General features: G+C 45.0%; 1 protein-coding gene across 5 annotated transcripts in view; it reads right to left on the reverse strand.

Moving 5' to 3' along the window:
* Positions 1–3,133: 3,133 nt before the first annotated feature.
* Positions 3,134–15,774, reverse strand: part of NUGGC (nuclear GTPase, germinal center associated) — a 54,807-nt gene continuing 42,166 nt past the window's right edge. For all 5 annotated transcript variants that reach the window (XM_066626735.1, XM_066626736.1, XM_066626732.1 and 2 more), the window contains 5 exons: positions 14,606–14,738; positions 10,296–10,404; positions 7,791–7,927; positions 6,614–6,704; positions 3,134–4,901 (listed from right to left, as the gene is read on the reverse strand). In XM_066626735.1, the coding sequence (XP_066482832.1) occupies positions 4,837–4,901; positions 6,614–6,704; positions 7,791–7,927; positions 10,296–10,404; positions 14,606–14,738 (535 nt within the window). In that variant the 3' untranslated portion in view covers positions 3,134–4,836. The remainder of the gene's footprint in view (positions 4,902–6,613; positions 6,705–7,790; positions 7,928–10,295; positions 10,405–14,605; positions 14,739–15,774) is intronic.

A 15,774-nucleotide genomic window follows, 5' to 3' on the forward strand; every position in this document is an offset into this window, starting at 1 on the left:
GGGCCATGAGGAAGGGAATTAAAAATGCTAATATTATAATGCCCTTACACAAAGCTGTGGTGTGGCAACATTTGAAATATTGAGTACAATTCTGGTCACCACACCTCAGAAAAGATATTGTGGCACTGGACAAATTGCGAATCAGAGGTCTGGAGCATCTTCTACATTTGGGGCTTTTTAGCTTGGAAAAAAGGTGGTTAAGGGGGAACGTGATTGAGACTTAACAGTATGGATGGTGTAGTGAGAAGGGAGAGTTCTTCTCTCTCACACAACACTAGAATCAGGGATCACCCGATGAAACTGGTTAGGATGGACCAAAGAAGTCACTTCTTCACAGAGTGCACAATGAATCTGTGACAAGGGGGACTGGAGAAAGTCTACCGGTGGCTCTAGTCACAATGGCCATGCACTGCCTCCAAGTAAATAGGCCAGTGCACCTCTGAATAGCAGTTGCAGTGGCGTAATGACAGGACAGAGGCATCTGGTTAGCCATTGCTGAAACAGGATGCCTGATCCAGCAGAGCCGATCTCATGTTCTTATGTTATTTTGCTTTTCTTGCAGTTCTGATATGTGAGTGAGGAGATTTTTGTCCAGGTTCTGAGTGGGTTGTCTTAGTGGAATGAGATAACACCTAGACTCTGAATCCAGCCCTTCTGGCTTATAATAAGCTTCACACAAACCTATTCAGAGTTAGTCTTGAAATCAGTGGGCTCAGGCATGCCTAACACTGCACAGGATCAGGCTGTATAGGAGAGGCTCTATCAACCCTGTCCATGTGTAACTGTACACCATTTAGGTGCTGGTACATTAAATCATTCTTTGCAGTTGCTTTGCTGGAGCTGACCTAGGTCTGATCAAAGCCTGGCTGGAAGACCACTGAGAACCCTGTATGGCTGCCTCATGTTCCACAGAAGGAAGGTGCAACATGAAGAAAGTTTGCTTCCTCTTCATGCTCTTAGGCCAGTAACATGATGCTTCTGGTGGCTACGGAGTTCCTGCAAGTTTTTTAGGATTTCTTTCTAAGCTCACAATTTTGGGTGAGGGGGAATGATGGCTAGTTTGTTCCTCCTTCCCAGCAGCCCTGATTTTCTGCTCTTCTTTGGATCTGTGCTCTGCTTGTTGGAGGAAAATAAATTGGGAATAAGATCACAGGCTAGCAGAGGCATCTGGGATCCCACAGAGCATGGCTGCCTTAGCAATCAGCCCACAACCATGCTGCAACACCGCCACCTGCTGGTTAACGGAATTGCAGCATTCTCAGAACTCTAAAACTTTAACCTGGACTTTCGTCTGGTTAGGGGCCAGAGTATAGACAAAAGTAAAAAACGAATGGCAGCACAATCCTATGCATGTCTACTCAGAAGTAAGTCCCATTGTGTTCAATGAGTCTTACTCCCAGGAAAGTGTGTTTAGGATTGCAGCCTGAATGTCAAAGCATAGCCTTACTGAGCTTGCAACTTTATTTTGTCCAGTAAAAAACACATGCAAATGCACGTGAAACCTAAATAAGCAGAAACAAAAGAAAAAGAAACATAAGACTGTCAATGAACGTCGTGGGAGGTTGGGTGAAAATCAGACGAAAGAAGTAAGTACGTGCACAAAATTTAACAAAATTTGAAATCTGGTGATAATTGGAAATGGCAGATAGAGCAAAGCAATTAAAGTCAAGAGGATGAATACTATGATCTTACTGTACTGGGGAGGTGGGTTCAAGCAGCCCCAATTCAGAGCAGGTATATGCAGTTTTCCTGGGCAAGGAGGCTCCTCTTTTGCCCTCTGTCCAAAGCAGTTGCCCAGTTGTGATGAATGGATCGCCTTGAGCAGCTGCTGAACTTCTAAGCATCACCGTCCAGCTGGCATGAGATGCCTGGTGTTCCTAGGTGTTGCTGACAGACCCTGAGTCAGTACTGCAGTGATTGCCAAAATGACCCCCAAGTGAATCTCTTCACACTCCGTTAGGATACCAAAGCCAAATGTTGGCTGTGGGCATTTATTTATTTATTTTATTTGTAAACTACCTTTCTCCCCTAAGGGCACCCAAGGTGGCATTAGCAGATAACAACAGGATGCAGAAGATTATGTGAGTAACATGGCATGCGATTGGCATCTCTTAACTCTTGCACACATCATGGAGCATTACCTAAAGAATATACTAACCAGAAGCAAGTGTAACTCTCAAGGTGTAACTCTGAATTCTACATTCAATTTGCAGCCTCTAAATGCAATCACTACTGCAGAAACAGCAAGCAGGGGGGGGGGGTGTTTGAGGTTCTACAGTGTTGCTCCCTCCCGCACCACACAACCCCCAGAAGATCACAATTTCTCTCATTGGGGAGGTGGGGTAGACTCAGGTCCCAGAGGTTCCTGGTCCCAGGCCCAGAGGTTCTTAGGTCCCAGGCTTCTCAGAAGTGATTACTGTTGGCCATGAACAAACCAAATTAAAGAATTAATATATCTCCACTGTTAGAACTGAACACTTATAAGACTGAAATCAGAGAACAGACCTGCAACAACCACTCAACTTTCTCTTTCCCTTCCAAGGGGAAGTGTTGGGGGGGGGGCTGTTTTTCTACCTGCCCAATTTATTTCATACTATCTATCAACAAAATTTGGCCATAGTTGTATAAAAAACAAAATCATTAAAAAGAAATCCATTTCAAACACAATACTATAATCAAACCTCCACTGCCTTGTGGCTACATCCAGTTAAGGAAAAGGCTTCAGGAGTCAACCTCGAGGCAAAATCCAGAGCCGGAGTCCCTGAGGCAGTTCATGGCTGAACACAGTCACGTTCTGGCAACTCCTGCGACGCCGCTGGAACCAACCGTATTGGCCTCTGCCTTTCCATTGGACCATTTCAGCGACGTGGAGAGGGGGGATTTGCTGCATGGGAAACGGTCTATCCTCCATATCTACTTTACCCAGGCTTCACACACTGGAGAGGACACTCTGTTCCAGAGCCACCATTCAGAGCGTGACACCGTGGTCTTCCGAGACTGAAGGATGCCAACTATAATCAAGAACACATTTGCTTCCCGCTGGACCTTTGAGGAGAGACTCCACTCCGTGAGACAACCTGAAGCAGACCAGAAGCTAAGTCCCCATATAGAATGTGAGGCCACACACAGCTGATGACTTTTTCCATGGTTTACTGAGTTTCTCAAATAAAACAGCCAGCAGAAGCATACACATTATATTCATATAGAAATGGCATGACTATAAGGCACATTTAGCTGTTTTGTTGACTCCCTGCATAGGGCTAGTAATTAAACCTGCCTATCACACAGACCTAGTGAAGGCAAAGCGGTCATTCAGAAGTGTAACAGGGCCTCTTTCATGAAGCTTCTCTAAGAGGAGACAGAAACCGTTTCTCTCTCTCTCTCTCTCTCTCTCTCTCTCTCTGTTCTGCTGGATCCCCATTCCCCCATTTCATTAAGCAAGCAGGCAGGTACTCAATGCATGATGAGCAGAGTGTACAGACAGCTGCTGAGGCTCTCAGAACCTGGAGCAGTTGTGCCTGCTCCCTGGGGGCCCGCAGTTTCCCTAGTTCTGCTTCAGTCACCCTTTACTCATGACTTGTTATAATGATTGCCTTTGACATCTGTTGTGAAACCTCAATTCATGATGAAAAGAGCCCATGAACTAAATCTGTATTTAAGAAAAGCTTGCAAAACAACCTGGTAAGCCCCTTTCACATTAACTGTTCCCACCAAGAGCACAGGCCACTATCTATACCAGGGGTGCCCAAACCCCAGCCCAAGGGCCACTTGTGGCCCTCGAGGCCTCTCAATGTGGCCCTCAGGGAGCCCCCAGTCTCCAATGAGCCTCTGGCCCTCGGGAGATTTGTTGAAGCCCACACTGGCCCAATGCAACTGCTCTCAGCATGAGTGCGACTGTTTGACCTCTCGTGTGAGCTGTGGGATGAGAGCTCCCTCCACTGCTTGCTTTTTCACATCTGTAATGCAGCAGTGGCAGCAAAGGAAAGGCCAGCCTTGCTTGGTGCAAGGCCTTTTATAGGCATTGAGCTATTGCAAGACCTTCATTCATTCATATAAGCTCATCTTTAATATATTCATTTATGTAAACTTATGTAAATTTATTCAAATTTTAAATGTAAATTAATTCTTTCCCCCCCAGCCCCCGACACAGTGTCAGAGGGCTGATGTGGCCCTCCTGCCAAAATCTTTGGACACCCCTGATCTATACTAAAGCCTCCAAAAATTCCAGGGCACAATCTAAAGCAGGGGTGCCCAAACCCCAGCCTGAGGGCCACTTGAAACCCTCAGGGGCTCTCAATCCGGCCCTTGGGGAGCCCCCAGTCTCCAATGAGCCTCTGGTCCTCCAGAGACTTGCTGGAGCCCACACTGGCCCAACATGACTGTTCAACCTCTCACCTGAGCTGTGGGACAAGGACTCCCTCCACTACTTGCTGTTTCACATCTGTGATATAGCAGTGGCAGTGAAGGAAAGGCCGGCCTTGCTTTGTGCAAGGCCTTTTATAGGCCTTGAGCTACTGCAAGACCTTCATTCATTCATATAAGTTCAATCTCTAATAATTCATTTATGTAAATGTATTCAAATTCTAAATGTAAATTAATTATTTTCTTTCCCTGCCCCCGACAGTGTCAGAGAGATGATGTGGCCCTCCTGCCAAAATGTTTGGACACCCCTGATCTAAAGCAAAACTTTATAGAGCAAAAACAAAAACTTTAAGGCTGCAATCTTATGCACACTTTCCTGTGAGTAAGCCCAACTGACAACAATGTGATTAACTTCTGAGCAGACATGCATAGGATTGTGCTGCAAGAAGCTCCATGTTCCTCGTCCTTTCTTTGTTACTGAGTAGTTCTCAATGTCTCATCATAGAGGTGCTTCATTCCTCTGCACTCTTTCTCAATATCTGGAACAAAAGAAGATTTTAAAAATTCATGTGATCAGATATATCCTGCTCATCCCCTACGATCATCAGATAGGACCCTGCTTAGAGTACTGTTGCCATCTGAAGCCAAGGGGATGGCAGCAAAGTGCATGGCCTTTCCTGTGGTGGCACCATGTCTGTGGAATAAACTTCCAGAAGACCTGAGAGCAGCCCCTCACTAGAGGTCGAACCTTGTTATATATGGATTTTTATACACGGATTTGATTCAAAACACGAATGGCCCCTGCAAATGAGAAGGAATGTGCTGATCCCAGGAGAAGGGGAAAAATGCACCCCTTTAAAATGCTTTTCTTACTGTTGTAGAGATTTTTATCTCAACATGATGAGAAGGCCCCTTTAAATTAAAGGAAAACAGTCCTTTATAATAGTCAGAGAGAGGGCAGCCAGCTGACAATCCATCAAGCATTCTCTCTCCAAGCGACCTCCTCTCTTCCCCTGAACATGTGAAAGAAAGATAATCCTGTCTAAGGGTCTGGAGAGAGACTGATTGTTGGATTGTCTTCTTAATGACTCTATCTTAACATCACAAAGGTCAGCAAGGCTATTTTTAAATCACCTGAGGAAAAGCACTTTGTTTTTTGAATTGATCTGGTATAGTGCTATTTTTGCCATTCAGATGAGTTCTGGGAACAGAACCCTCATGAGACTCAACTTGTATATGGTTTCCAGCAGGGTTTAAACACACATTTATTTCACGTGGCTTTTGAGAAGGGATGATTTGGGTAGTGACCCTGTTTTACTGTGTACAGATTTCTTTGTGTTGCTTTAGTGGTTTTATTCTTGTTGTATTAGATGTTTTAACCTGCTTTTTGTATTGCTGTCCATCACTTTTGTTTTATTAGCTTTGGATAAGGTGTTTATAAATCCAATAAATAAGTAAATATCAACAGACAAAGCTCTGTTACTGCATAGCAGCTCCCTTAGCTTTGCATGAAGGCCATGGTCAATATCATGCTGATTTACAAAGTTGGCATGAAGCCCTCCAGCATTCATGAAATGAAAACAGGGAACTCATCTTTGGTACTAAAGGCCAACCTACACTTTACGTGTATTTAGACTCCGCCTTCTTTGCAAAGGAGCAATGTGAAGCAGAGGAGTGATGAGAAGGCTATTGTCAATCTTCCCCAGTGATCACTCCACCCAGCTGCTGCCACCCAGCAGACCCTGCACCTGTATTTCCTGGTAGACACAGCTGGGCGGAGTTTAATGTTCAATTGCGAACATTGAGGGCGATAGGAGGTGATGATAGCAGGCTCCCCTGCGGAACAGCTTCGGTTGCGCCAGAGAGGCTGTTTTCAGTGCGCAGTGGTCTCCCGTTTGGAGACTGCTGGTCTAAAACATGCATTCATATCTGACATGAACTTTGGCACAAAGCAATGTAAACAGCCTCTCAGAATGGAGCAGTCACCACTCAAGAGAGTGGCAACAGGATACAAGTATTTTGTTGTCTTGTGTGCTCCTTAAGGTATCTGGCTGGCATTTAGTCAAGATCAAAGAGTCTGTGATTTGAGTTCAGTGGCAGACGATTGGAAGCTTCAAAATATACCCTTCCACATAACTGGTCAAGACACGTGTTTACGTCAGGAAGCACAAATCTGTTATGCCTCTTGGTGTGTTTTGCAGCTGTGGCTCATTTAGTTAAAATATTGATCTCATGCTTCTCTAATATTTACCTGGCAACATCACAGCCAGCTGTTCCTGCTGCAATAAGGCCAGCTTGAGCACAATGGAAACTTCTTTCTTCAGCGTAGTCACAATCTCTTCCTGCGAAACACAGAGTAGGTCACATTCAAAACTGTTACTGACCCATTGTGAAGAATACCAACTGTACAGACACGGCCAGTTCAATCCCCAGGTAAAAGGATCACCAGGTCACCACCTGAGAACACTGGAACACCACAGCCATGGTAGACCGTATTGTCCTCAAGGGACCAGTGGTTACTGGTGTGCTTTTCAGAGCATGCATAATGTATGCACATGGAAGTTTGATGTAGGGGCTGAAGGCTGGGTTGCCCAGACCAATATATCTCTGGGTTATAAAGAGTAGTACAAAGGTGGAACAGGCTTGAAAGAAAACCCAAGCTCTAGGCCAGTGATTTTCAACCTTTTTCATCTCATGGCACACTGAAAAGGCACTAAAATGGTCAAGGCACACCACCAGGTTTTTGACAATTGACAAGGCATACCATGCTGCAAGTGGAAGCTCACATCTCCCATGGCCCTATTATTGGCCCTATTAATAAATGACGTTCCCCCAAATTTCTGTGGCACCCCTATGGCCCACTCGCAGCACACCAGTGTGCCACAGCACAGTGGTTGAAAATGGCTGCTCTAGGCTGTAGCCACAGCTGGCTCCAGGGAGGAAAGCAGGACGAGGCAGCTGAGGTTGCTCTCCAGGAGAAGAGGGTGCACTGCACAGCGGTTCCCAGAAGGATGGCTGCCTAACAGGAACTGGTGCAGTGGCTTTCTGCTCAAGGGCACCCACTGAGTGGATACTGGAGCAAAAGTTTCTCCATGTTCTCAGGGAAGGGAAGTGGGCGAAGATGGAGAAAGGCTGGAAAGGAAAAAGAAGGGCAGTTACTGGTACTGGGCTGCCAGCTGGCGCAGTAGTTCTTGGGTAGCAAAAGGCAATGCTTCTCAAATCTTTTAGCACCAGGACCCACTTTTTAGAAAGACAGTCTGTCGGGGCCCACCGGAAGTGATGTCATGGTTGGAAGTGACATCATCAAGCAGGAAAATGTTCAACATTCCTGACAGAGAGAGAGAGAGAGCTGGGCTAGACCCAGTTCTGCTTTGACCCAGCAGGTGTTCCTCATGTTCTCCACAGAGATAAGCAGCTCCCCAGCTTACCTTCAGTTTCAAGAGGTGGCTCTTCATCTTTAATTTGGCCTTCTCAAACATGTTATTCCTCACCTCCCTCTCAATATTCTCCCTGAGGATCATCTTCATCTGATCACAGGATCTGGCCCCCCTAACGTTGGAGGCCACTGTGGAAACAAGAGGAGCCAAATGAGAAAGTTGAAGAGAAAGGGTTAAGGTGGAACACGTTTCAACACTGGCCATCCCCACTGTGCCTGCTGATGAGCTCGCCAGGGTATTTGGTGCCTGCTGCTGGAGACAGATGCCACACAACCTGGGCATAACAGGCCAGTTCAAATGTCCTTCTCCCCGTCTGTGACATAAAGCTGAAGTGAAGCCTCATCATGTCAATCTTTTCTTTCAAAAAGTTTGACTTTTTTTCTTTGTTGTTATTTCCAAAAGAAACACTGGGATTCAGTTGTGTAACGAAAGCATTGAAAGATGCACCACATACCATAAAAAGCTGTTGGCTGAAACTATATGCCTGATATTTCACAGATGCAGAAGCCCCAATGGGGTTGAGGCAGCAGCAAAACCACTGGTGTTCCTTGAGGATCATTTCCCCTTACCCCGGGGAGAGCCACTGCAGCCCCAAATGGGGCTACTCAGGTCTGCGCCACCTCCAGAGGTAGCACAAATCTGAGCAGCCCAGTGCTGGCCCAGGCTGCCCGGGAACGGGGTTAGGATCCTGCATAACAGCTGAATCCAGGCCCTGCCTCCTGCTCCCTGCCTGCCCCCGGGACCGCCTGCCGCCCACCCTCCCCCTGCCCCGAAACATCTCCTCTCTGCCCTCCACACACCCCTCCCAGACCTCTGCACCGGCTGAGCTCAGCTGGCACAAACTCACCATCCCCGGGGCCCATGACAGCACGGTTAGGCTGGCGCAAATTCCTTGCACCGGCCTAACTGCATCCAGGGTGGCGCGAAAGTGCTTTACAGCCTAACTACTAGTTAGGATTGCGTCCTCTGACTGCTTCTGCAAAGCATTTTGCAAAGAAATCACTCAGATCCATCTGAACTTGGACTCTGCATTACCAGGGTCTATAGATGTCCCTCGGGCACCTGCCTATTCAATCATTTGGGATTATTTTCAGTTCATAAGGCCTGAGGGTGCAGACAGCGTTCTCTGGAGTGTGAGGCCGGTTGCTTCTTCTTTCAGTCCTTGCCCAACATGGCTATTACAATTAACCCTGGAACGCCTGGCTGAATAGATGGGGAGGGCAGTGAATGCATCTCTCAGGGAGGGCGTCCTGCCAAAATCCTTAAAGAGGGTGGTAATTTGCCTCTTCCTGATCTGCACTGAGGACTAGATGAGGGAGTGCATCCCTGTTGATCCAGCTGAACTTCTCTGCAACCATGGTGTCTCCTGGACCAGCTGGCTGCTTTTGGGCATGGGGGAATGGAGGCAGTGTTTTGCATTAGTTTCACTCCTTCCTTCTTTATGGATAAGGAACAAATAGTAAGACTAGAGGGCACCTGTTGAGCACCCTGTCACTGACTTGTGAGGCCACAGAGACCCATTCTGTCCCCCATGCTGTTTAATATCTGCATTAAGATACCAGGGGAGGTCATCCAGGGATTTGGAGTGGGGTGTCACCAATATGTGGATGACACCAACTCCATCTGTCCTTTCCAACAGTTTCCAAGGAGTCAGGGGCACTGTCTAGAAGCAGTTCAATTCTGGATGAGGCCAAGATTGAAATTAAACCCAGACAAGAGGAAGGTTTTCCTCAACCAGGAGATCACGATGCAGGTCATAAATGACCTGGGGACAGGGTTAAGCAGCGAGGTGGCCAGGTTTGCAGACAACACCAAACTTTTTGAGTGGTGAAGACCAGAAGAGATTGTGAGGAGCTCCAGAAGGATCTCTCCAAACTGGGAGAATGGGCAGCAAAGTGGCAGATGTGTTTCAATGTAAGTAAGTGTAAAGTCATGCATATTGGGACAAAAAATCACAACTCCACATATAGGCTAATGGGTTCTGAGCTGTCTGTGACAGATCAGGAGAGGGATCTTGGGGTGGTAGTGCACAGTTCAATGAGAGTGTCGATCCAGTACACAGAAGTGGTGAAGAAGGCAAATTCTATGTAGCTAAATTTGTGAATGATGCTAAACTTTTCCATGTAGTGAAGAGAAGAAAGGATTGTGAAGAAGGATCTCTCCAAACTGGGGGAATGAGCAGCAAAATGGCAGATGTAAGTAATCGAAAAGTAAGGCATGTTGGGGCTAGAAAGTAAAACTTCACATATACACTAATGGGTTCTGAGCTGTCTGTGACAGATGAGGAAGAAGAACTTGGAGTGTTGATGAATGAAATGCTCAATGAAACTGTCAACAGTTGTGAAGAAGGCCAATTCCATGCTCAGGATCATTTAAAAAGGGAATGAGAATAAAACTGCCAATACTATAATGCGATTATAATAAAAAAAGTAGCATGAAAATTATTTAAATTAATGAATTAATCTAAATAAACTGTCCTACTGGAAAATTTCCTACCTTCATAATGGGGCTTCAAATCATTTTGGATGGAGAGTGGAAGAGTATCGTAGATGGCTTTCTTCCTGCGGAGAATTTTCTTTTTAAGCTTCGTCAGCATAACCTCCATCTGTGGGGATCAATTTAAAGTTCTGTGATTTTCTTGAAAAGAGCTTTATTGCAGAAATTACCTTCCTAAACTGACTGTGCAGGAGCACGTGATACCATCAAATGTTCCTCACTCTGACCTGACCAAGGGGACCAGTACCAAGTGGATAGCATTCAGCTCATCCATTCCTGCTCTCTCCTTGGATTTAATGGGTTAGCAGCAGCTGAAGGGGGCAGTGGAACTGTCCACTGTAACCACATAAGAACATAAGAATATAAGAACAGCCCCACTGGATCAGGCCAAAGGCCTATCTAGTCCAGCTTCCTGTATCTCACAGCGGCCCACCAAATGCCCAAGGGAGCAAACCAGATAACAAGAGACCTCATCCTGGTGCCCTCCCTTGCATCTGGTCTTCTGACATAGCCCATTTCTAAAATCAGGAGGTTGCACATAAACATCATGGCTTGTAACCCGTAATGGATTTTTCCTCCAGAAACTTGTCCAATCCCTTTTTTAAAGGCATCTAGGCCAGATGCCGTCACCACATCCTGCAGCAAGGAGTTCCACAGACCGACCACACGCTGAGTAAAGAAATATTTTCTTTTGTCTGTCCTAACCTTTCCAACAAATTTAGTGGATGTCCCCCGGGTTCTGGTGTTATGTGAGAGTGTAAAGAGCATCTCTCTATCCACTTTATCCTTCCCAAGCATAATTTTGGATGTCTCAATCATGTACCCCCTCAGACATCTCTTTTCTAGGCTGAAGAGGCCCAAACGCCATAGCCTTTCCTCATAAGGAAGGTGCCCCAGCCCAGTAATCATCTTAGTCGCTCTCTTTTACACCTTTTCCATTTCCACTATGCCTTTTTTGAGATGTGGCGACCAGAACTGGATCCAATACTCCAGGTGTGGCCTTACCATTGATTTGTACAACGGCATTATAATATTAGCCATTTTGTTCTCAATACCTTTTCTAATGATCCCAACCATAGAATTGGCCTTCTTTACTGCCGACACTGCTTTACTGCTTTACATTGGGTCGATACTTTCATCGACCTGTCCACCACCACCCCAAGATCTTGCTCCTGATCTGTCACAGACAGCTCAGAACCCATTAGCCTATATGTGAAGTTTCAATTTTTTTTGCCCCAATGTGCATGACTTTACACTTACTTACATTGAAACGCATCTGCCATTTTGCCAGTCTGGAGAGATCCTTCTGGAGCTCCTCACAATCACTTCTGGTCTTCAGTGCATGGAAAAGTTTGGTGTTGTCTGCAAACTTTGCAACCTCACTGCTCATCCCTGTCTCCAGGTCATTTATGAAGGGGTTGAAAAGCACAGGTCCCAGGACAGATCCCTGGGGCACAACGCTTTTCACCTCTCTCCATTGTGAAAATTGCCCATTGACACCCACTCTCTGTTTCCTGGTCTTCAACCAGGTCTCAATCCAGGAGAGGACCTGCCCTCTAATTCCCTGACTGTGGAGTTTATTCAGTAGCCTTTGGTGAGGGACCGTGTCGAACGCCTTCTGAAAGTCCAGATATATAATGTCCACAGGTTCTCCTGCATCCACATGCCTGTTGACCTTTTCGAAGAATTCTAAAAGGTTTGTGAGGCAAGTCTTACCCTTTCAGAAGCCATGCTGATTCTCCCTCAGCAAGGCCTGTTTGTCTATGTGTTTTGAGATCCTATCTTTGTTGAGGCATTCCACCATCTTACCCGGTATAGATGTTAGGCTGACCGGCCTATAGTTTCCCAGGTCCCCCCTCTTTCCCTTTTTAAAGATTGGTATGACATTTGCTATCCTCCAATCCTCTGGCACCGTGGCCCTTTTGAGGGACAAGTTGCATATTTTGAGGGAAAAGGGCAGGAGGTCTGGTCTAGAGGGTAGAGCCTCCGTTAGGCCAAAGATAACATCAGAAGGTCGTCAGTTCGAGGACACTGGCAGCTCCCTGAATGGCTGAGAATTGCAAGACCTTGAAGCAGCTGACAAGCCAAGCTGAGTGATTCCACCTGCTCTTACTCCTGCCCTCCATGTGAGAGATGGAGCTGCTTGCCAGCCTGCGTGGGAGAACTGGAGGCCAGAAGTGAGACCAAACCAGGAAGATCCATTCTGAAATGTTGATGGTTCTTGAAAGAGAGAACCTTTATCATTGTAAAAATCCCCTCGAGGGATTTAGAGATGCCTGTCTATGTAAACCGCCTTGAATAAAGTCAGAGGAGTAATCCGATGACCAGAAAGGCAGTATATAAATAGCTCATTATTTATTTATTTATTTAGTCAAGAGATCAGCAACTTCATTCTTTAATTCCTTTATAACTCTTGGGTGGATGCCATCAGGGCCCGGTGACTTATTGATCTTTAATTTATCAATGAGGTCTGAAACATCTTCTCTTTCAACCTCTATCTGACTTAAATTCCTTGGTCAGGAGGGGCCGTTCAGGCAACCACCCTAGGCTGAAGAATGAGGGGGCCATCTGTGCTCCAGGAAAGCACAGAATTTAGTGGTTCCAAGGTTAAAACTAAATTGCAGTGATGTCTGTGAGTGATCAAACATGAAAACCATTGAGTTACCCATGAACATAGACTAGGAAGATAAGAAGTCAAAATATATGCACAATCCTATGCATGTCTACCCAGAAGTAAATTCCATAGCATTCAGTACAGGGTGACCAGATATAATGGAAGACAGAGTGCCTATACCATTAACTGTTGTATAGAAGAGGGAATTTTGGTAAGTGCATCTTTTTAAACCCTTTCATGTTGACCTGGACCTGCCAAAATTCCCTCTTCTATACAATGGTTGAAGGTGTAGGCACTCTGTCCTCCATTGTATTTGGTCACCCTAATTCAGTAGGACTCTCTATGAGCAGTGAGTGTGCCTCCTGGAACCATGTGCCTCACTGAAAGTGCCAAGATATGTGTAATCTCTCATTTGTCTAACTTTAATCTAATTTAAGTCTACATTAAACTTAAGTTTAAAGTTAAGTTTAAAGTTGTAACTTAAAGCTATAACTTAACCTAGAAGGAGAGAGAGAGAGATACTGGACAGGTGATGCTTAGGGAGCTGATTCTGAAGATCTTGGGATGAAGGTGGACAGCTCAATGAAAGTGTCAACCCAGTGTGCAGCAGCTGTGAAGGCCAATTCCAGGCTCAGGATAATTTTTAAAAGGGATTGAGAATAAAACTGCCAATATTATTATGCTATTGTATAAATTGATGGTAAAACCAAATCAGGAATACTGTGTCCAGTTGTGGTTACCACATCTCAAAAACAATATACTGGAACTGGAAAAGGTATAGGAGAGTGTGACCAAAATGATTACTGGGCTGGAGCACCTCCCTTATAAGGAAAGACTATAGCAGGGATGTCAAACTCATACAGAGGGCCAAAGTTATCATTCTTGGTGCCCACGGAGGGCCAGAAGTGACATCATTAAGCAGGAACTGACATCATTAAGCAGATGATGGCCAGAAATACGTACTTTGTTCTCACATACAAACTCATTAGCTGCAAATAACAGAAGAGGAAATATGCAAATCTTGTTGATATTTTGAAGATATGAGAGAGCCCAATTATAACGGGGCCAGATAAATTGCTTCCAGGGGCTGCATTTGGCCCCAAAATGCCAAATCATTTGGCATTTGTTTGACACTCCTGGGCTACAGTATTTGGGGCTCTTCTAGAAAGAAGGTGCTGGGGGGAGGACATGATTGAGAAATATAAAACTATGCAGGGTGTGGATAGAATGGATAATGAATCTTTTCCCTCTCACACAACACCAGAACCAGGGAACATCCACTAAAATTGAGTGTTGGGAGAAATTTGAGCCACAGGATATGGTGATGGCATCTGGCCCAGATGCCTGTAAAAAGAGATTGGACAGATTTCTGGATGAAAAGTCCATCACAGGTTACAAGCCATGATGACTATATGCAACCTCTGGGTATTAGAGGAAGCCTATTTCTAAATGCTAGGTGCAGGGGAGTGGCAACAGTGGGATGGATATCTTGTTGTCTTGGTGGATATCTTGTTGGATATCTTTACTGGGATGGATATCTTGTAGTCTTGAGTGCTTTTAAGGCATCTGACCTACAGGAAGCTGAACTAGAGTAAATATGGCAGCCATCTTGTCCTTTTCTTGTTTTCTTCTCCTTCCCTTCTTAATTCCTTTCCCTCCTTAAAAGCCTTGCTTGTTCCTTTCCATTTGGACTTACTTCACGAGTGCATGTGTCAGTCTTGCTTTCTGGTAACTTGTGTCTCTTTCCAATTTCATCTATCTTCTTTTTCACCTCATTTTTAAATGCCTGCAGGTGTAGCCACAGACTTTGTCTCGTGGGACGTTTGGTCCTGTTTGAATGACAGAATAAATGTTGATAGCTCTGCTGCTCTCCAGCCTGCCACTTATGCAAATACAGTTGGGAGTTATCAGAGGCAGATCCTTCTCAGCCGTCATGCTGCACTTGTGGAGCTCCCTCCCAACACACCCTGTCTTCCAACAAGGTCTTAAGACATTATAATTTTGCCTGGTTTGCTATTGATTTTGCTGGCTCCTTCTGGTTATAACAAGCTTTTGCTTACTGGCTGCTTTCTGTTCAGCTGCTCTTTTTAAAGTTGTGAATCTTTTCCTTTTTTACTGGAGTTCCTGGTTTTATGTTTCTAACATTTCAATTGTTTACCATTTCAGGATCTTACACTACAAAGCATTTTATAAATGGTGTTATGAAACTGGAATTTGACTTTTGAATGGACCAGTGGCGTAGCTAAGGAGGTGCAGGGAGTAGTAGTTGCACTGGGCATCAAGCTTTAGGGGGGCAACATACTGAGCTTGACAGTAGTGACCTAATTGTGAAAATCTTGGTATGTATGAATAATACCATAATATTATAAATCATTGGAAAGGTGATTTAATGCTGAATGCAATGAAGCAAACTGCATTGGAATATCTGTATTCTATCAAAAGTTATGGCCAATTAACCAGAAAATGAAAACACAACTACCTTATGAAACAAGTGGATTTTCTTTGACCTATGAGACTGATTGTTCTAAGAGCCAATGATATGTTATTGACATGATGCAATGACATGTTATCATGATACAGCATGAAACCAATAAGGTTTTAATATGAGTCCACTCACATTTTCATGTATCTTAATGCAGTTACCCCTGCTCACTGGGTAAAAAGGCACCTTTTCAAGTGGTGTCCCTCTTGCTAAATATAACCATCCCTCTTCACCCCTCTTCACCCCAGCACAGTGTTTTGAACCAATCAGGGGCACACTTTTTATTTATTTACTTAATTATAATTGATTTTGTCTGGGGAGGGCTACAAATCTTCTTTGACCCCAGGTAGCAGATAGATGCCTTAGCTATGCCACTGACTGGG

This window comes from Tiliqua scincoides, chromosome 1, assembly GCF_035046505.1.
Source record: "Tiliqua scincoides isolate rTilSci1 chromosome 1, rTilSci1.hap2, whole genome shotgun sequence".
NCBI lineage: Eukaryota > Metazoa > Chordata > Lepidosauria > Squamata > Scincidae > Tiliqua > Tiliqua scincoides.